Here is a 23,215-nt window from a genome sequence, read left to right as displayed (position 1 = left end):
TCTCTATAGATATCAAGGATACCTATCTTCACATTCCAATATGTGCCAGTCACCAGCGTCTTCTTCACTTCGCTGTGGTAGAGGAGCATCATCAGTTTGTGGTGTTATCTTTTGGTCTCGCCTCCGCTCCTCGGATCTTCACAGGGGATCGTGGTACTGGGTTACTTTGACGATCTCCTTCTGCAAGAAAATCTCCCTCTGCTCTGGTGGAGAACCTGGAAATCACAATACAAACTCTACGGGAGTTCGGCTGGATTCTGAATTTTCAGAAGTCTGCCCTGGTTCCGTCCACAAAGCTGGACTATTTGGGCCTTACTCTGATCTTGGCTGTAGCCAGAGTGCTCCTTCCTCTGGATAAACCCTAGAAATTGCAGACTGAAATTCCCCTCCTGCTGTCCAACAAATGGTCATCCCTCCGGACTTGCATGTTGGTGCTGGGTCTGATGGTATCTACCTTCAATGCGGTTCCGTTTGCACAGTTCCATACGAGGTCTCTGCAAAGGGAGTTTCTGACCAAGTAGGATAAGACTCTGCAGTCTCTGGACAATCAGATTGGACTGAGTTGGGGAACGATGGAGTTTATGATATGGTGCTTTTACTCTCCGGCGCTTCGGCTGGGAAAATCCTTCCTCCCCTTGTATTGGACAGTGGTCACCACGAATGCCATCCTGTCCGAATGGGGAAGCGTCCTCGGCAGGCATTCTGCCCAGGGGATCTGGAAGCTGGAAGAGTCCAGACTACCAACTACCGATCAATATCTTGGAACTTGGAATATCTTGGATCAGACGGTGTCTGGATCATTGGACAGATCGTCTTCAGGGATGCCCAGTGCGCATTTAATCGACAATGCCACGGCCATGGCTTATGTCAATCACCAAGGGGGCACAAGAAGTCCCCTGGTGGCTCTGGCGGTAGCTGGCATCCTAAGGTGGGCAGAACGGTTTGTTCCAGCCCTCTCCGCTGTATATATTCCCGGGGTGGAAAATTTGTCAGGCAGATTAACTCAGTTGGCGGGCGTTGGACCAAGGGGAGTGGTCCCTCCATCCGGAGGTGTTTCATCAGCTGTGTCTCTGGTGGGGCAGCCCCGAGGTGGATCTGTTGGCGTCTCAGCTCAACAGAAAGGTGCAGAGGTTTGTGGCTCGTTCAAGGGATCCACTGGCGGATGCCACAGATGTGCTGGTGGCCCTGTGGGGTCAGTATCATCTGATCTATGCTTTCCCTCCTCTCAAGCTTCTGCCCAGACTCCTATGCAAGATCAAGACAGAAGGGATTGTAGTCATCTTAGTGGCTCCGGACTTGCCTCGCCAGGCTTGATAGGCCGATCTAGTGCGGCTGGTCACCAATGTTCCTTGGCAGCTTCCTCTCAGGGAGGATCTGCTGTCCCAAGGACCAATCTTCCATCCTGCTTTACAGTCGCTGGCTTTGACGCTTGGCTGTTAACCACTTACTGCAAAGTGACGTATATATACGTCGGCAGACTTTGCGGTATTATACCGGGATGATGCCTCTAGCTAGAGGCACCATCCCGGTACCGTGGTTTACAGCCGACGGTCGGCTTTCCTTCGGTAATGACCGATGCGGCTCGGGAGCCGCTCGATCCTTACCCGGGTGAGCGGGAGGGGACGTCCCCCCCGCCGCCTTCCGTGACTTTTCCTGGGCCTCCCGTCCTACCGGGAGACCCGAGCACGTCCGCCGGCTGCATGGAGTCCCGATCTAAGCTGGGAGCGGCTTCGATTAGGTCTCCGATGACGTAACCCGGAGGCGGCGTCCATGACGTCACTTCCGGGTTACTCTGCTTCAAAAGGCGGCAGATTTGAAAAAAGGCTGTATGCAAAAATGCTGTTTTCGGCGTTTTGCATACATGAAAGTGTAGTGGAGGGGTCTAGGGTCTTTTAGACCCTCGATCCCTCCATAAAGAGTACCTGTCACTGCATATTGGTGTCACAAGGGATGTTTACATTGCTTGTGACAGCAATAAAAGTGATCAGATTTTTTTTTTTTAAAAAACCTGTAAAAGTTAAAAAAAATAAATAAATAAATAGGAAAAAAAAATGTAACCGCCCCCGTCACAGTTAGCTCGCGCACAAAAAAAAAACGTATACGGAAGTCGAGCCATGAATGAAATCACTGTTCAAACCACACATGTGAGGTATCGCCGCGATCGTCAGAGCGTGAGCAATAATTAAAAAAGAAAGAGCTACACTCTAACTCTAAACTGGTAACCGTTAAAATTTTTTAAAGCGTCGCCTATTGAGATTTCTACTGACCGTAGTTTGTCGCCATTCCACGGGTGTGCGCAATTTTAAACCGTAACATGTTGGGTATCTATTTACTCGGCGTGACATCATCTTTCACAATATGCAAAAAAAATGGGCTAACTTTACTGCTCAGTATTTTTTAAATGCAGTGAAATGTGATTTTGCCTAATTTTTTCCAAAAAAATGGCGTTTTAAAGACCGCTGCGCAAATACCGCGTGACAAAAAATATTGCAATGACCAACATTTTATTCTCCAGAGTCTTTGCTAAAAAAATATATATAATGTTTGGGGGTTCTAAGTAGTTTTCTAGGAAAAAAAAATGATTTTAACTTGTTAACAAAAAGTGTCTAAAATAGGGCTGGGGCTTAAGTGGTTAAATACCAGGTGCTAAAGGATAGAGGTTTGTCTGTGTTGGTGATTCCTACGTTGTTAAAAGCTAGAAAATCGAATTCTAGGAAGATCTACCATCGTATGTGGAAGACGTACATTGCGTGATGTGAGTCTCTTGGGGTTCGTCCTCGCTTCTTCTCGGTGGCTCTGATCTTAATCTTCCTTCAAGGGGGGGGTTTAATGGAAATTGGCCTTGAGTACCATCAAGGGCCAGATATCGACCTTGGCGGTCTTTTTCCAATGACGTTTGGCAACACACTCCCTGGTGCTTACTTTTTCTTCAGGGTGTTCGACATTTGGTTCCTAAAATGCGGGCTCCGTTGCCACCTTGGGATCTTAATTTTGTGCTTTCAGCTCTACAGAAGCTTTAAAAATATTCCGGAGATTCCCCTGCTATCAACTCTATGCGCAGAGTGTCAGAACTGGTGGCGTTATCCTGTCGTTCACCCTGTCTGGGCATTCACAAGGATAAGGTGGTGCTTCGCCCTTGTCCGTCAATCCTTCCTAAGGTGGTCTCTGACTTTCATTTGAATGAGGACATTGCATTGCCTTCCTTGTGTCCCAGGCCTAAACATCCGAAGGAAATTGCCTTGCATGCCTTGGATGTGGTCCGGGCAATTAGGGTGTACCTAGCAGCTATGGAGTCTTTCAGGAAGTCAGACTCTCTATTTGTGCTCACGGATGGACCTCGCAATGGGTTGTCTGCTTCCTTTGCGACCATTTCCAGATGGATCAGACAGATGGTTGTTCAGGCCTATTTCATCAGGGGTCAGGTTCCTCCTTTCCCTGTCAAGGCCCACTCTGCTACGGTGCACAGTGCCTCCTGGGCTTTCCGTCATCAGGCATCAGTGACGTAGGCTTGCGCAAGGCAGCCACCTCATCGTCGGTGCACACTTTTACAAAGTTTTATAAAGTGGATGTGGTGGCATCTGCGGAGTTTTAAGAGGACCCAAAAAAAAAATTCCCAATACATCCTCCTGAGGGTGTATTGTTTTTTTTTTTTTTGAGGAGGGCTCCAGTTGTTTTGGTTAAGCCCCTGTTGCCTGTTTGGCTACTGTTTAGTCTTGGGATTTTTTTTGTTGTTTCCCACCCCTTGTGTTTAACACTGCTTTGGGAAGCCCCAATGGTCAAGAATGAAAGAGAAAATGGGATTAACATCAGAGAAATTGATGTAATGGTAAGTCAAAAATCCAATTTTTTTCCCACAAAATTTGCGTTTGAAAAACCACTGCACAAATACCACGTGGCATAAAAAATTGCAGAGATCACCATTGTATTCTCTAGGGTCTCTGCTAAAAAAAAAAAAAAAAAAAAAAGAAAAATCTTTGGGGGTCTAAGTAGATTTCTAGCAAAAAATACTGATTTTTATTTGTAAAAAAGGGCCAGAAAAGGTTTGCTCCTTTGCCATTTTAAGCTGTGTGTCACCTTGTGTTTCTGGACCAAAGCCATACATTCCCATACATGGGTGATTTCTGTTGTTATGATTTGAGAAAGGAGCAAAAATGTTATAATAATTGGCTTCCTATGATCACTATTCTTAAAGTGAGTCTCCTTTTTTAAAAATAACAAACATGTTATACCTACCTTCTCAGTGCAGTTGGTTTTGAAAAGAGCGGCCCAGATTCTCCCATTTCTCGGGTCCCTCTTCTGTGATCCTGGTCCCTCCTTCCTGTTGAGTGCCCCCACAGCAAGCAGCTTGCTATGGGGGCACCCAAACCGAGTCACAGCTCCCTGTGTCCATTCAGACACAGGCCTGTGACCTAGCCCTGCCCCCTCTCTTTCCTGATTGGCTGACAGACTTTGAGTGACAGCGGGAGCCAATCACATCGCGTTGCCGTCTCAGCCAATGAGGAGGGGAGTTCCAAGCAGCTGAGACACTCCTGCAACAGCGCTGGATAAAGACGGGCTCAGGTAAGTATTAGGGGGGCTGCTGCACACAGAAGATTTTTTATCTTAATGCATAGAATGCATTAAGATAAAAAAAAAAAACTTTCTACCTTTTACAATCTCTTTAAATAAAAGACAGTTTTTTGGCATAATCAGTCATATTTTCAATATCAATGTCAAAATGTAATTATAACTGCCAGGATATGCAAACTTTATAGCACCGTTATCTGTAGGCACTGTACAGTTTGAATAGTGATCTAATATTTACTTATTCAAGTATGTTAGAAAAATCAACTGTTTCCATTTGGTGTACTTTTGTATTCTGTAAAATATGCAATAAATGAACATTAAAGCGGAGTTCCAGCCATTTACTCACCTGTCCAACGGTCCAGCGATGCGGCCGCCGGAAGCCTCGATCCTCTCCCTCGGCGCCGGCATCACTGCTGTGGGCACCCGGCTGTTACAGTTTGCGGCTTCACAGCCGGGTACCCACTGCGCATGCGCGAGTCGCGCTGCGCGCCGTGATTGGCCGGCAATCTTCTGGGACCTCTGACGTGTCCCAGAAGATTGCAGGGAGGGAGGGGGAGAGGAGAACTTCCGCTCAGGGCGCCGCGGCGCTCCGAGCGGAAGTGGGAGCGGGTACCTGTCAAAACTAGGTACCCGCTCCCCCCCCCAAAAAATGACATGCCAAATGTGGCATGTCGGGGGGTCAGGACTCCCTAAAGCGGAAGTTCCACTTTTGGGTGGAACTCCGCTTTAAGATATTTTTACCAAGGTACCTATAGGATGATCTTGTTGGCATAACTTTAGGATTCTCAATTTCACCTGCTACGGCAACAAGTTGGTCTTTCAGGACCTATTCACAATCAAGGTTTACCAGCGGTTTAATGAATTAAACTGTGGCAGTACCTATTTAATACTAAGCTTAAAGAGCACAACACTGGGACCGAAACAACTAATCGATTAATTGACAACTAATCGATTTATGAAAATAGTTGTCAACTATTTTCATAATCGATTAGTTTGTCAGCTGATTAGTTGGCCTGCATACAGAATGCATTATTTTTTTACATATCAATACAGCTCAATACACCGTCCATACATGTCAGTAAGTGCCTGGGAACTTGTGAATGTGTGAGGAGCAATCCCTCATGGGATATGTAGTCTTGGGCAGGAAGTGAGTGGTTCTAAAGGCAGAAGTGTTTTTTTTTTTTTTTTTTCACCTTGCTTTAGGTTAGGGGCACTCTATACTATACTTTGCAGCTTGCAATTGGGGCACTCTGAAGACAGGAGGAGCCAGAAGAATTGATGGGGGACCCCAGCAGAGTAGAATCAGGGCTGTTCTGTGCAATACCATTACACAGAACAGGTAAGTATAACATTTTTGTACTTTAATATAAAATATTTAGACATCCCTTCCACCCTTTATATAGCTTAATGTCTAAATCCTAGTTAAAATGCCCATATATCCTACTTCTGGGTGTATTCATCATTATATATATGATATAAGTAATATTTTTTATTACTTTGACTGTTTCACAGTATAAATGAACCCTTTATAGTAGCGATTATCTGCTCTTTTTGTACTATGAAGGGCTCGTTTTAATTTTTTTATCCCCGTTATGACAGGTGATGCAAAACAAAGCATGCTGCTTCTACCATACGTCTTAGGCCTGGCTCACACCTATGCGTTTTTTTGGTGCTTTTTTAAGGATCGCACTACAGTTATTTTAACATGGTTTCCTATTGGACATGGCCTGGTCATTAAGGGGGTAAATCCTTCCGGTCCATAAGTGGTTAACTGAATTATATACCACACTTTCTTTAAGGTTATTATCCGAATAATCGAAACAATAATCAGCCAACTAATTGATTACAAAAAAAAAAATCATCAGTTGCAGCCCTACACAACACAATATTACTTTGGGTATAAAGAAAAAATAGATGAAATGTTCCTGCATAGCTATCATTTGATAATAAATACCTTCTGTCTTCAATTAGCCATCCATTTGTATGTATACACATTCAGCAAACAGGGTTTTAAAGTTTAAAAGGATTAAAAATAATTAGTAGTATTCCAGACTAAAATTCTGACAGTTTTTATAGTTGAAAAACATTGCAGTGTAGATGGTTATAGCGCTTCTGTCTGTTGGATATTATACCATGGATGTCAAATAATGACACTTTAATACATTAGAGAAAATGATATGCTATGCATCAATATTATATTTGCAGCGTAGTGGGTTTAGTATAATATAGTGGGGTCTTAAACACTGTTCATTGTGATGTCCTTTAAAATCGTCCATAGTTACCTTGGCAACTGATGAATAGGGAGCATTGGGGCTATATGAGAAGTTTGTCTTTAGATCTCATATTTGAGACGACAAGATTTATTGTAATTTTTTTTTTTTTTTTTTACATAGCAGTGACTTTTAGATTTATTTATTTACACTGCTCAAAAAAATTAAAGGAACACTTTGAGAACACATCAGATGGTGAATTGTGAAAAATATCTGCTCCTAATGAGATGACATATGGCGTCCTGGGGTATTTCCTTCCAGATCTGGAACAGGGCATCACTGAGCTCCTGAACAGACTGAGGGGCAACCTGGTGGCATCAGATAGACCGAAGCATAATTTTCCAGAGGTGTTCTACTGGATTTAGGTCAGGCGAGCGTGGGGGCCATTCAATGGTATCAATTCCTTCATTCTCCAGGAACTGGCTGCATACCCTTGCCACGTTGTCGTGCACCAGGAGGAACCCAGGACCCACTGCACCAGCATAGGGTCTGACAATGGGTCCAAGGATTTCATCCTGATACCTTATGGCAGTCAGGGTGCCACTGTGCAGCCTGTAGAGGTCTGTGCGTCCCTCCATGGATTTGCCTCCCCAGACCATTACTGTCCCACCACCAAACCGGTCATGCTGAACGATGTTACAGGCAGCATAACATTCTCCACCGCTTCTCCAGACCCTTTCATATCTGTTACATGTGCTCAGGGTGAACCTGCTATCATCTGTGAAAAGCACAGGGCGCAAGTGCCATACCTGCCAATTCTGGTGTTTAATGGTAAATGCCAAACGAGCACCACGGTGCCAAGCAGTGAGTGAGGGCCCACTAGAGGACGTTGGGCCCTCAGGTCACCCTCATTAAGTCTGTTTCTGATTGTTTGTTCAGAGAAATTCACACCAGTGGCCTGCTGGAGGTCATTTTGTAGGGCTCTGGCAGTCTTCATCCTGTTCCTCCTTGCACAAAGGAGTAGATACCGGTCCTGCTGATGGGTTAAGGAACTTCTACAGGCCTGTCCAGCTCTCCTAGAGTAACTGCTTGTCTCCTGGAATCTCCTCCATGCTCTTGAGACTGTGCTGGGAGATACAGCAAACCTTCTGGCAATGACACGTATTGATGTGCCATCCTGGAGGAGTTGGACTGCCTGTGCAACCATTATAGGGGCCAGGTATTGCCTCATGCTACCAGTAGTGACACTGACCCTAGCCAAATGCAAAACTAGGGAAAACCATTCAGAAAAGATAGAGAAAAAAAAGTCAGTAAAATCATTCCTGTTTAAGTGCCGGTTCACATTCTTGCGGCTGCGGCAATCGCATGCACTGCTCCTTCATTACATGCGATCGGCTGTGCGGTGCGAGTTCAGCCATACACTTTGTATGGCTAAATTCGCACTGCACCCGCACCAAAGTCGCACAGGACCCTTTTTTTCAGCCGCATCAGGATCGGATCGCACAGTGGTTCAAACTTGTGCGATCCGATCCTGCGCGAACTGTAAAGATCGCACTGCGATATGCGATCAAACTGGGGGTGTCGTTAACATTTCATTGACACCCCCAGCGTATCGCATATGGCAGTGTGAACTGCCAGGGGTGCGTTTGCAATGCGGGAACAGGCTGCGAATTCGCAGCCTTCCCGCATCGCATAAGTGTGACCCGGCACTTAGAGGTTGTCTCATTGTTGTCCATCTAGTGCATCCGTTGTTAATTTCAATAACACCAATGCAGCTGTAACTGATTAACAACCCCCTCTGCTACTTAACTGACCAGATCAATATGCCAGAAGTTTACTTGACTTGATGCAATACTCTGATTAAAAAGTGTTATATATATATATATATATATATATATATATATATATAGTAAGTTCCGTACTTGTTTTTCTTCCAGTTTTGCCATTTTAAAACTGCACATAACCAGTATTACACACTTTTTTTTTTTCACTGTTTGAATGATAAAACCCAATTATAATGTAAATGATTGGTTGGTGAAGCTGGTACCTTTTGATATGGAGCTCTAATATCTAGATTTTAGGAGGAATCTAAAGGGCTGATTTAGGCTTGGTTCACACTAGTGCAGCTTCGACTTTTCATTTCAAATTACATTTGTAAAGCATTTTTTATGCGGTTTTCATGTGAATTTTTTTATTTTTTTTTGTAGGAAAAGACTTTACAAAACGCTGCCCAAAATGCACAAGAACGCATATATATGAGTTTTTACATGTGTTTTCGGCGTGTTTCTATTGAAGTCTATGGGGCACAAAATCGTGCTGCATTGCACCAAAGTAGCACCTGTACTTTGCTCAAAGTCACGTTGCATTGATGTGAACAGACACTATTGGAATCAATGTGATTTCTATTGTCATGCGATTTCTGTGCGACCCAAGTTGCATCTAAAGTTGCACTAGTATTAACCAGGCAAGACCTTAATCCCTATGGCTAACAATACTAAAATACCACATGGGAATGTAACCTGTAAAACTTTTTGTTTGTATTTTACTTCTATGAATTGGATAGTACTTAACTGAAAGTCTTGCTGTCATTATTCAATAATTGCACAGTTTTTATTGTATCTATTAAGCTAGGTGTGTTTGCTGAGTAAAAAAAAGAAAAAGCAATGTTTCAATTTATACTATCCTAGTACTGAGATTTGTTTTTTTGTTTGCCTTTTAAGATGGTACCAGAAGAGAAGAGGTTGAAGGGGAAGTCAGTGAAGAAGAAACCTGGTTTGGAACAAATTCAGAAACGCCATCTGAAGACTCGTACGGGGATGTACCTGATAACTTTAAATTGTCTCCTGCTGATCGAGGTCGAGAATCCGCCACATCTCCTGATACCTCTTTAGGAAGTGCAACTCCAAGTTTGGGCACTGATCTGATATTAGAAAATGAAATTTTCAAAGAGGCCTCCCAATGTAAAGAACAGTTGTCAACGTCAGCATCTTCAGTGGATGAGGATGACCAAGCAGGACTGAACAAGCCATTAAGCAGTAATCTTCGACGGCTACTAGAAGCTGGCTCTGTGCAGCTGGGAACTGAGGTCTCTCAAAATGGTAGGGATGACTCATCAGGTCTTCAGTTTTCTCCCACATCCCACCATGCAAAACAACTCAGTGTTCTTGCCAGGAAGCTGGCAGAAAAGCAGGATCATGGTGACCAATATGGAAATGTACCAACTAATCGGTTTATTTGGAGCCAGGATAGATGGCTGCAAAATTCAAATAACACGTGTGGCCTGTCGCCAGATTCTGCAATTCTAAAACTGAAAGCTGCTGCTAATGCTGTTCTTCAAGACCAATCACAGTTAAGGACTGAAGAAACCCTGAGGTTTGAGTCTTTTACTTCACCATTTAGTTCTCAGTCAGCTAGTTCCACTTTGGCAGCTTTGTCCAAGAAAGTCAGTGAGCGAGGTTTGACATCAGGACAAGAGCGTCATTCTCCAGCTGGCCCATTCCTTTCCCTAGCATCCATGACCTCATCTGCAGCACTGCTTAAGGAAGTTGCTGCACGAGCTGCTGGTAGCATGCTAGCTGAGAAGAAAAAGCCCCACATTTCAGAGGACCCATTGCCACTGCCCGAAGACAAACAAGAAAAGGGTTCTTCCGTGCAATCCTTGGAACTGTTACTGCTCCCTTCACCAAAAGGACGTTCTTCAAAATCTGGAAGCCAAGGTATAAAGCCAATAAGATATACTTTCATTTGTATATGTTGGGATTATGCCAAGATTAGTCATTTTTTTTCTCTGATCATCTTTTAAATAAAGTAGGACTTAAAATAGGCAACTAAAATGTTTAGAAAAGGTATTTATGTTTAACAAGCTATTTTACACATCCGGTAAAGCTTTGTGTGAAGTACAAATACCGATACCAAAATGTGATGATCTGACTATTATTAAGATTTGCACAATGAAGGAGTATGATTTTACACATAGAAGTCGACCAGTGTGTCATCTTTAGAACTGTATAGAGCAGGGGTCTTCAAACTATGGCCCTCCAGTTTTTCAGGAACTACAATTCCCACCATGCCTAGTTATGTCTGTGAATGTCAGAGTTTTCAATGCCTCATGGGATGTGTAGTTCCGCAACAGCTGGAGGGCCATAGTATGAGGATCTCTGGTATAGAGCATTGGGTAGTTAGAGACCGAGTAGTATTAAGTGTGTACAGTAGGTCTACGGATAGACAAGAAGCAGATTATTTACTTTGAATTTATGTCACACTAACAACTCGCCTGTGACAGGATCACTATGCAGAGCAAAGACTCGTTTCTATGTATGGCTCCTTTGCTGTCCAGGTGAGTGAGCAGTTGCTGTCAAGGGACATTTTGCAGTATTTTTATCAACAACAGAGTGGTGACTCCTCATCTTGTCAGCAAGGGAGCGATGTGTGGAACCAGGCAAGTCTTTGCTCTGCATAGGGATCCTGTCGATGGTGAGTTGTTGTCATTAGTGTGACTTGGCCCTAAGAATAAGTTGTAAAATGAGTGACATTCAGGAAATTAAGAAAGCACCTGATGGGGGACTAGGTTGTTTTACACTATAGCTAAAGAGTATTGTGATCCAGGGGTATAGGAACATTCTTATTCATTTTAATTTACCATCAGGAACATCCGTGAATGCATTCTTAGCACAAATCTTATTGCTAAAGGTACTGAAGTGAAAGAAGAATACATTTTGTGTTCAGACCAATTAATTCTAACTTAGAATCAGATCTATTTTTTTTGTTCAACTTCTTTCAATAGGTTTCTATTGAAAGGATTTCCAACAGTAAAACACAAAGAATATTAGAGGTTTAAAACTGTGTGCCACATATAAAGGGCAGAAATAATTTAGTATAATTATAATTTGGGATCCACAGCAGCTGGGATTTTCCATCTACACTTCTGTTTACAATCCAGGCCTGATATTGGGCTTAGACCTCTTGCACACGATACTCCTGTTTGAGCATCTCGCAGCTTGAAAAAGCTCAGTACAGCTTTTTTTACAATAAATGTTAATACAGCCCCTTAATTGTAATGTGCCTGTGCACACAGGCATGTAAACAAGCGCTGAGCATTCTTCAGTAAGAACAAAATAGAAAAATCTGCATTTTTGGTCAGTAATTTAAGCCTCAATGCACGCAAATTCTCGCAAATATGCGCAGATACATGTAAAAAAAAAACGCCTGGAAAAAGTAGATGCTCAAACAGGAGTATTGTGTGCAAGAGGCCAAAAGGAGATACTCAAACAGGAGTATCGTGTGTAAGAGGCCTTAAAGTGATTTGTATTTTTTTTTTTTTTTTTTTTTTTTAACAAACAGTATTATGTGCTTCGAACCTCCCTTTCTCAGGTCCTCTGTGCCAGTGGCTCCTGGCTCCTTCTCTTTGGTGAGTGCCCACATAGAAAGCGGCTTTCTTTGTGGGCACTTGTGTGTGCTCGCTCCTGAGCCTCGCTGTCTGAGTCTATAGACACAGATAGCAGGATTTAGCCCCACCCTCTGCTCCCTTGTTACTGGCCTTGATTGATTAGCCAAAGAGGCCAGGAAGTGAGGGGAGAGAAGATCTGCTGAAGGGCACAAGGGGGGGGGGGTGACTGCGGATACTGATGCCTAAAAAGTTTTTATACAGAGTACAAGGTATGCATTAAGGTAAAAAATGTTAAGGCTTTATAACCACTTTAACCACCTACCACCCGGCCATAGTACATATACGGCCGGGCGGGAGTCTCGTCCTTCTGAATGGACGTTCGGGAACGTCCTTCAGAAGGAGAGAGATCGCGCCGCCGCGGGCACGCACAGCGGCGCGATCTCGATGTGCCTGTGTCCCTCGGACACAGAGCAACATCATTCGGCAGGAGGGCCCTGTGATTGGCCCTCCTGATCACATGACGGCTGTGTCCAATCACAGCCGTCATGTAATGTAAATAGAGCCGTTGTAACGGCTTCGATCTCTTCTCCTCCTGACAGATCCTGTCAGTGAGGAGAAGAGGGATGATCGGTGCTGCTGCGGGGGTGATCAGTGAGTATTTCTAATTACTCACTGATCACAGGGGGGGTCTGTGCTGGTAATCAGAACATTGATTACCAGTGCAGCCCTGGGGGGGAGGGGAGGGGTGCCACTAAGCCACCAGGGATGCCCACCCATGACCACCAGGAATGCCCACTATGGCCACCAGGGATGGCAAGCAGGGCTCAGAGAGCCCTCCAGTGCCCTCCCTATCAGTGTTGCCCACCAATGCCATCTATCAGTGCTGCCCACCAGTGCCGTTATTGCCATCTATCAGTGCCTCCCACCAGTGCCCATTATTGCCCACCAGTGCTGCCTATCAGTGCCGATCAGTGCCACCCATCAGTGCCGATCAGTGCCGATCATTGCCGCCCAACAGTGCCACCTATCAGTGCCCATCAGTGCCACCAATCAGTGCTGCCTATCAGTGCCCATCAGCGCTGCCTATCAGTGCCCACCAATGCTGCATATCAGTGCTATCTATCAATGCCACATATCAGTGCCCATCAGTGTTGCATATCAGTGCCCATCAGTGCTGCATATCAGTGCCACCCCATCAGTGCCACCCCATCAGTGTCTCCTCATCAGTGCCTGTCAGTGCTCATCAGTGCAGGAAAAAACATATCTATTTACAAAATTTTATAACCTAAACAAAAAAACTTTTTTTTTTTTTTTCAAACTTTTCAGTCTTTTTTTATTTGTGCACCAAAAAAGAAAAAAACCTGACGGTGATCAAATACCACCAAAAAAAAGCTCTATTTGTGGGGAAAAAATGACACAAATTTGGTTTAGGTACAGCGTTGCATGACCGCGCAATTGTCATTCAAATTGCAACAGCGCTAAAAGCTGAAAATTGGTCTGGGAAGGAAGGGGGTTTAAGTGCGCAGTATTGAGGTAGTTAAGAAAGAACAGCAGAGCTATTCATAAACAGGGAAAGTAAAAGATAAAAAAGAGAGGGAGGGGGAGGGGTGGGACAGGTTGGGCAGAAGGAAAGGCTAGTAAGATCACCCCCACACTATTTCCCCCCATACTAGGTGAATGGTAGATGGCCCATTTAGAATTAAAGTCATCTGGGAACTATTGAGTAATCCAGCCTTTTTCAACCAGGGTGCCTTGAGGTTTCTTCAGGGGTGCCTTGGCAAAATGCCTAAAAATTGCCCTAAAATTGTATACAAGCCAGCAGATGGATGAAGCCTGCCTTTTAGTTACACTAAGTCACAGGTTTTCATTGTGCACCATTACCACCTTCTCGCCACCAGCGTCCTTACAACCAATGACCCTCCCATGCCCCTCTCTGTCAGATTGATGAAGAAAAACTGAGGGAGAAGAGAACCATTGGAATACTAGTCAGTCCCAGTGTGCAAAAGTTTATTGGATTTTGAAGACTAAATCACCTCTAACGTTGGGTGTCCTACGTGTTTTTATGTTGATGTATTATGTAAAACTAATAGAATATTGTTTTACATTTTAGAATGGGGTGCCTCAAGACTGTCCATAATTTTAGAGGGTGCCGTGAGGTTGTCCATACATTTAAAGGGTGCCTTGACTGAAAAAAAAGGTTGAGAAATACTGGAGTAATCCAAGGGGACCAAACCTTTCTAATCTCTCATCTTATCATGGAGTACAGCTGCCAGTTTTTTGTTCACTAAATACTAGGGATGCACCGAAATTTCGGCCACCGAAATTATCGGCCGAAAATGAGTTAACATTGCCGAAAATAATGGCCGCCGTGGGGAAGGAGGAGGGCGCAGCGCAGCGAGGGCAGGTTTTAAAAGTCCCGCCTCTGGCTGGCCGTCCGCCTCTCAATGACGTCCCTACTACGATCTGTGTAATGGAGGGACACACCAGGGGGGGGGCGGGGCGAGCGGCCGCTATTGAACTATGTGATCCTTCCTGTCAGCTCAGCGCGACTATATATGAATGAGAAGTGACCTGACATCGGGCGGGGGGAGCGGCCGCTATTAGCTGTAACTATGTGAGAGCTTCACTTCACTGACAGGCATGTATCTCCGCTGTCAGGGAAGTGAAGGCTCACATGGTTATAGCTAATAGCGGCCGCTCCCTCCGCCCGATGTCAGGTCACTTCTCATTCATATATAGTCCGGCTGAGCTGACAGGAAGGATCACATAGTTATATCTATAGCGGCCGCTCACCCCGCCCCCCCCCCCCCCCCCCGCCCGGTGTGTCACTTCATTCAACACAGATCCTAGTAGTGACATCACCGGGAGGCGGTGCCGCCGGCCAGAGGCGGGACTTTTGAATGAGGGACGCTGAGCCAGAGGGGGGGGGGAGATGGGGGGGAGCTGAGGCAGCTTACCAATGATGTAGATCAAAGGAGCAAGAATTCAAAACACTAATACTGTAAAGTCACTTACTCACCCAGCACTAAAATACACTATAAGAACAATTGAAATAAAAACCGTGAAGGTGAGAGCTGCTGCTATACAAGGGGAAAATTGAAATAAGGTGCAACAAATGCAGCTTGCATAAACCAATTTGTGACACTAGCAGCGCTAAAAAATATTTTTTAGCGCTGCTAGTGTCACAAATTGGTTTATGCAAGCTGCATTTGTTGCACCTTATTTCAGCTTACCAATGATATTTGTATTATGAAGCATGAGGGGTTAATGTATTGTCACTGCTGGTCACTGCTGCATTAGTGACCGACCAGTGGCAGGTAATTAATCCCTTTGTGCTGCATTAGTGCAACCAGTATCAGTGTTAATTAACACTGGTTGCACTGATACTGGTTGCACTAATGCAGCACAAAGGGGTTAATTACCTGCCACTGGTCGGTCACTAATACATCAGTGACCAGCAGTAACAATACATTAACCCCCTCATGCTGCATAATACAAATACCATTGGTAATTAAATTAACCTCTTGCCAACCCGTCACAGTACATATACTGTGACAGGGTGGCAGCGACAGGTGTACGTCGCTACCTGTTTTTGGTGTATACCCCTCTTTTATCTATTTTAAATTTTTTTGGGGAAAAAAGTCATTTTCGGTTTCAGTTTTCGGCCAAGGGCATCCTGCATTTTCGGTTTCGGTTTCGGCCCAAAATTTTCATTTCGGTGCATCCCTACTAAATACCTTGCCATTTTTTGTTTGACTTGTGCCACTGTTGGGTGCTGGACCACCAGACTTTAATCTTTGTTTGTTAGGGTAAAAAAAAAAAAATGTGTTTGATATATTTTTCATGTTTATTGCAAGCATTTTAATTGTGTAATACTTTCAGGTACAGTGCCTATATAAGAAGCCCCAACCCCTTGCAATATTTCATATTTTAGGGCTTTTTCACACCATTGCATAGATTAACGCAGGATCAACATCAGGGTACAATTGTTTTTTTATGTGCCCTGCTCACACCAAAGTGCCTCATTTGAGGGGATTGTAGGAAAATGTAGATATGATGCATTTTTTTTTTCACAACACACCGCATCTAATCTCATGTCACACTGCTGGTCACCATGTTGCAGCTCAGCTGTGGTGCATAAAAATAAACGAAAGGTCAATTGCTGACATTTCAATAAAGGAAAAATGGTGAACAGCGTCTTGTGTTGAATGCAAAGCACGGTGCCCCTCACCTCTGCTACACAAGGGACACCAACCCACACCCATTTTAGAATGCAGGTTGTTGTGAAAGAGGTCTTATTGTCATAGTACATTGAATCACAGAAGATTTAAAGATGAACCTTACAAATCCTTTGCAAATGATCTATTGGATTGAGATCTGGACTCTGACTTGATTATTCTGGGGTGTTGACACTGTTGTTTTCGATTCATTCTTCTGTTATTTTGGCGTTATCGTCTTGCCTTTCATTTTTTTAATTTTTCCATAATATGGTGATTGGCAGCGCACCTGGGCAGAAGTCATATGCTTGGCCACTCTGTCAGGCATTGATGCGTGTTAGGCCTCACGTACACTGGATGTTATCAAAACGTCAGTAGAAAGCCGTAGAAGGAGTTTTTCAGCTTTTTTGCAGTAGCGTTTTTAATTTACCTTTTTTTTTTTTTTAGCTGTAAAACCTTGATAAACACAGAATAGCCACGTTTTTCAGCGTTTTTAAGCTTTTATTAGCGTTAGAACGTTTTTACAGCTGAAAAACGCCTCTTAAAACCCACTGGTTTGGGGGTTTTTTTCCAGCCAGAAAATGCCCCTGCCAAAAACTGCTGATAACAGCCTATGTGTGCATGGACACAGAGGATAACATGCTGGGGAGTTTACTGGCTGCAGAAAAAACATCTGACCCCAAAAACAGCAGCTGTAAAAATGTCCATTGTGCATGAGAGTTACCACAGATCCTCACTAGTGTCCTCTTCACACAGTCATGTATGGTGGATTTAAAGCCCTACCCTTACAGTTTAAATTTCCTAATGTTCGGTTTTTCTATTCATTTGTGTCTATTATTCACCTTTTCATGAAGGTGCTTAAAGCAGGGTTCCGGGCACAGAATAATTTTTTCAATGAACATACCCCCGGGACAGTCAGGGCTAGTACATTCCACAATGGATAGCCTCTGATCTGTCCCGGTTCGCACTTACCTGCAAGAAGAAATACTTACTTTTAAAATTTCTTCTCCAGAGTTGCCATCTCTGTTGTGGGCAGCTGAAGCCAGCGCGATCCTCTTCTGCGTCCTCTTCCACGTCTTCTTCTCCCAGAATGAGCCTTCACCGGCCCTTCTCATCACTTCCGGTGCGGCGCCGCATTCCTCCACAGCTTCTGGGCATGCCCAGAAGCTGTTTGGCAGGGAATGCGGCGTCGCACAGGAAGTGACGAGCGGGGCCGGTGCCGTCGCATTGATTCCTGGGAGCGATGACGTTCAGCTCCCAGGAATCATTGCAAACCGGAAGTGACGGCGCGGGCCGCGGCCACAGAGGGAGGAAGTGGAAAATAGGTGAGTATTTCTTTCTACAATTACAAGGTAAGTAAAAAAAAAAATAACCCTAACTATCCAATTCCTTTTCAGGTGAAGAAGAGCAAGCAGATGGGCACAAAATCGATTAGGTCGATTTTGTGCCCGGAACTCCGCTTTAAGTGTTGCTTGTCTTCATGGTACAGGTTATGCCATGATACTGACTTTCCAAAAGGTCGACTCTCCTAATACATGTGTATCAAGGGCCGATTGCACAGGAATGCGGCACATCTTCTCATGCATTTCCTGTGCATTCCCATGCAGTATGATTCATTTAAATAGGCTGAAATCACACCGGAGCATGGAGAAAGTAATGCATGCACTACTTTTATAAAAATGGTGGCACACTGAATTGCATGGTACTGCGGTACAATGTGATTTTGTGTCCGCAGATGCACTGCATTTGCAGTGTGTTTGGGGTGCTGTTAACATTACATTGACACCTGCAGCAGATCACAAAGGCAGTGCGTTTTGAGTGTAGTGTGGGAAATGTGCACAGAACGCGCCTTTCCTGAACCGCGTTCTGGTGTTAACCAGCCCTAATACTACAATTACATGCCACCCCTTGACAACACACAGGTGATCTCTATTTCGCTAATTGTGACTTTGGTAAATAATTGGCTGCCGCAATCATAGTTTAGGTAAGTCCCATAAAATTGGAGTATTCTTTTATGTAGTGAGTTTTTTTTTACTACAGTTAGTTTAATTTATTTTGAAAATTTTCTGTCTAATTTTGACTTTAAAGAGGAAGTAAACCCTCCTCTGTAACTTGTACCTATAGGTAAGCCTATGATAAGGCTTACCTATAGGTACTGTAAATATCTCCTAAACATGTACCGTTTAGGAGATATTTACCTTACATGCAGCCAGTGACGTCACTGGCGCATGCGCTCTGAAGGAACGGCCGCTGGTGCCATTCCCTCAGAGCTCCGTGCCGTGACCGTCGGCTCCCGCCCGCGTGCGCGGGAGTGATGTCACCGCGGCTCCAGCCAATCAGATGTCCGGATGCCGCGATCCCGAGAAGACGGGCGACTGGAAATGTCGCCCGTCATAGAGGTAAGCGGACGGCACGGCGGGGGCTCGTTCTAAGGTAAGTATTTCATAATGAGCTAGTATGCGATGCATACTAGCTCATTATGTGTTTCTCTTGCATGTTGCAAAAAGAAAAAAAAAATTTGGGGGAGTTTACAACCTTTTTAAAGAGTATATTTGTGTTAGGTAATGTTAACAAAAAAAAAAAAATAAGTTTTTGTTTTCTTTAGCTGTATTTACTAGTGCAATGTGTACCATCCAAGTTAAGGATAGAACACCAACATGTCAGAAAAAAATTCATAAACCGAATCACTGATTTGGGAAAAGGATCACCCCCTCATGTCAGTATTTTGTTGAACTACCTCCTGCTTTAATTACAGTTTGCATATTACAGAATATTTGCATATTCTTTGTAGAACTGCTCAAGTTCAGTTAAATTTGATTGTGACCATTTGTGGACGGCAGTCTTCAAGTCATTCCACAGATTGTCAATGGGGTTTAAGTCTGGGCTCTGACTAGGCCATGCAAGGATATTCACCTTTTTCTCCTTCAAAACTGTGTGGTCATTTTTGCTGTGTGCTTTGGGTCATTGTCATGTTGGAAGGTAAATCTTCTTCCCATTGACAACTATCTGGTAGAGGGTAGTAGATTGTCCTCAAGAATTTGATGGTATTTTGCCCCATCCATTTTTCTTTTTTCCTGACAAGTGCTCCAGTCCCTGCTGCAGAGAAACACCCCCATAACAGGATAATACCACCCCATGCTTTACTATAGGAATGGTGTTATTTTGATGGTGAGCGGTATTGGATCTCCGCCAGACATTCTTGGTGTTGAGGCCAAATAATTCAATTTTAAGTCTCATCTTACCACCTTAAACGACCCTTGAAGATTCTGAGGTCACATGGAAAAAGGTGTTCTCGTCAGATGAGACTAAAATTGAATTATTTGGCCTAACAGGAAGTGAAAGCTGAGGAAGTAATGAGATCTGAAAATCCTTTGAAACATTCAAACAAACTGACAAGATTTTAAACCTCCTGTGGATAGGGTAAGTGAGAGAAAAGCTGGGCCAGAAATGGCATTGGAAAACGTTTCTATTCATAATGAAAACTGAAATTCTGCCCAAAAAGGGGAACTTATCCTTTAAATGGTTTGTCATAACATTCTAACTGCTGTTTTCGTTGACCAGATAGGTCTGTTAAAGAAAATTGAAAAACAGGTTTACTAGTCAGATCAACAGGTTAAAATAAAGGGAAAAAAGCAAAAAAAAAAAATAAATAAATAAAAGCAAATTCAGCTACCACATCTCAGATTCGGTAACCTGCAAAATGTTTTGCTTTTCAGTTAAGTACCGCTTTTGTGCCGGGTCACACTTGTGCGATGCGGGAAGGCTGCGAATACGCAGCCTGTTCCCGCATCGCAAACGCACATTTGGCAGTTCACACTGCCATATGCTATACGCTGGGGGTGTCAATTAAATGTTAACAACACCCCCAGTTTGATCGCATATCGCAGTGCGATCTTTACAGCTCACACAGGATCGGATCGCACAAGTGTGAACCACTGTGCGATCCGATCATGATGCGGCTGAAAAAAAAAGGGTCCTGTGTGACTTTTGTGCGGATGCAGTGCGAATTTCAGCCATACAAAGTGTATGGCTGAATTCGCACTGCACATCCGATCGCATGTAATGAAGGAGCAGTGCGCTCCAATATTAAATGCGATCGCCGCACACGCTATAGTGTGAACCGGCACTTAGTTAACTTCAAATGTACTTGCACTGAAAGGAACTAATCTAACTTCAGCAATGAAATACGGACCTTTTGTATACCTTGACTTCTCTTAACACCCAGGAAGCCCTATATTCTGGATTGCTCTGTTATGCAAATCACTGCATATCCTGGAAGTATTGCTTGCACCCTTGTCCTAAGCCTTTGTTATTGGCCAGTGGGCTGTCTATAACATTGAGAGGCTAGAATCAAAGGCATGATAGGAAACGGAGCACCGAGAAACAAAAATAGGAAACTAGGTATGTAGATGAATGAAAGTCAGGTGAGGAATAGGTTTGAAAATTGGAATGATAGCTGAACAAGTCAGACAGATATGGTATTCTTTAAGAGAAATGATTATATTGTTTTGTTTCTAGAATATCAGCATGTGAAGACTTGTAGCTATTCCTCTCATCATACTTTGCATAGATCTCTGGTGTACACAGTGTAGTGGTAATATAAAATGACCTTGACTTTCAATGTCAGTGAAGATTTAGTACCATGTTTGCCATTTCTGCAATGGGAACTATGAGTAGAGCTCACATGTACACATAGAGCAAGCTAGATATTTTCAGTTAACTCTTCACCTGTAATGTAGGCCTAAAGTCTGTGGGAGTTATAAAAAAAAAGCTAGATTGGTGGAACATTTACTGCTCTTGTCTTTAAGGGTAGGCTTTTGTGAAAAAATAAGTGATTTTATAGGAAGAGAGTCAAGCATTTGTAACCCAGAAAACCTATTTGTTAAGACTAAAGTAAAAGTGGAGCTGTGGAGTGTTTTTTGTTGTATCTCTTATGCTATCAAGGAATCGTATTGGGTTCAGTAGGTAAAAGACCATATAAGTAAGTCTACAGGAAGTCCTTTATGCTGGATCCAGGAGCTGCAAGTTCAATGTTCTTGTTGGGCCACCAGTGACTCAACAGATATGAAGGGATTCTATAAAAAAGAATGACGGCAGTCAGTCCTTGGAGCGCACCACATCACACAATATTCTACTGTCACAATTAACACTGGTAGTATATCACAATGACTAAGACTATGTAAGTAGGGCATGTTCAAACCTTAATAACATAAATAATGTTATTTGATTTTTTACTCCAGGAGTATATAATGAGTTTGGGAATGCTAGAGAAATGTTTAACTACATTACAATTTAACTAAACCCATTCGATTTTTGGTGACTAAAATGTACTGGAGATTTAAGTCGACAAAAATACCACTAAAACAATTCAGATTACTAAAATATGACTAAAACTAAAATAGCATTTTAGTCAAAAGACTATGACTAAAACTATATAAAAATTTGAGGTAAAAATTACCACTGCATGTAGGTTGACCCTTAATCAGCCTTAATACTGTGCCGTTTTAAATTGCAATGCATTGGCATATTCATATTAACGTGTGGCGTCTTGCTCATTTAACATATATTGCATTGAAGTAGTCCATTTATTTAGAACGCGCTGCCAACCCACAGCAAAAAAAAAACAAAAAAAAAAACCTCCTTTTGGTAAGTGATAACAATCTGTAGGAAAACTGAAGGCAATATATCTAACGTTGTAAAGCACTGCGCTATATAAATCCTATATAATAGTAATAATTAATTTAAAAGTTCAGTAATGGCCGCTCTCTTCACCTATTTACCTATATTGCACCTTGTGAAGACCATGTGTAGGGCCTCTATAAGTATTAAAGCCTGTCTTTAAGGTGAAGCTACAACTGCATGTAGCCATTACACACAGTGCTGCTTGGGTCATCAATAAATGAGCACTAAGGGGCACTAATGTCTGGCATTGATGGACATGGGGCACTGATAGGCAGCACTGATAGGCAGCACTGATAGACAATACTGATGAGCACTGATAGGTGGCATTGATAGGCAGCATTGATGAGCACTGATAGGCAGCATGGATGAGCACTAATAGGAGGCACTGATAGGCAGCATTGATGAGCACTGATTGGCAGCATTGATGAGCACTGATATATGGCACTGATAGGCAGCATTTATTAGCACTGATAGGCAGTACTGATGGGCATTGATGAGCACTGATAGGCCGCACTGATAGGCGGCATTAATGAGCACTGATATGTGCCACTGATAGGCAGCACTGATGGGCACTGGTAGGCAGCATTGATGAGCACTGATAGGCAGCACTGATGGGCATTGATGAGCACTGATAGGCGGCATTAATGAGCACTGATATGTGGTACTGATAGGCAGCACTGATGGGCACTGGTAGGCAGCATTGATGAGCACTGATAGGCAGCACTGATGCGCATTGATGAGCACTGATAGGTGGCACTGATGGGCGGTATTGATGAGCATGAATTGGTGGCACTGATAGGCAGCATCGATGAGCACTGATAGGCAGCACTGATGTGCATTGATGAGCACTGATAGGCAAGCACTAATGGGCACTGATAGGTGGCATTGATTAGCACTGATAGGCAGCATTCATGAGCACGGATAGGTAGCACTGATGGGCTGCAATGATAATCAGGATGATCGGAGCCCTGATTATCAGTGTAAACAATGTACTGACAGTCTTGCTGGTTAAAGGCTCTCCTTTCCTCACACAGACACAGCATGGGAAAAAAGGAGTGCCGACAAGTCTGTTCACATGTGATCAGCACATGGTAAAGGGCCACTGTGATTTTCCGATGAACACATCAGTCACAGAGCATGCCTGATGCGCACCC

The 23,215-nt window shown here is 43.6% G+C and overlaps 1 protein-coding gene across 3 annotated transcripts in view; it reads left to right on the top strand.

Moving 5' to 3' along the window:
* Nucleotides 1-23,215, top strand: part of ZNF827 (zinc finger protein 827) — a 418,517-nt gene that overhangs the window by 125,742 nt on the left and 269,560 nt on the right. For all 3 annotated transcript variants that reach the window (XM_082258929.1, XM_082258930.1, XM_082258931.1), the window contains exon 2: nucleotides 9,497-10,492. In XM_082258929.1, coding sequence (XP_082115055.1) covers nucleotides 9,497-10,492 — 996 coding nt within the window. The remainder of the gene's footprint in view (nucleotides 1-9,496; nucleotides 10,493-23,215) is intronic.

Source organism: Pelophylax lessonae, assembly GCF_965119305.1.
Source record: "Pelophylax lessonae genome assembly, chromosome: 1".
In the NCBI taxonomy this organism is placed as follows: Eukaryota; Metazoa; Chordata; class Amphibia; order Anura; family Ranidae; genus Pelophylax; species Pelophylax lessonae.
Note: the sequence above shows the minus strand (reverse complement) of the source record. Positions and strands in the feature narration are given on the sequence as shown.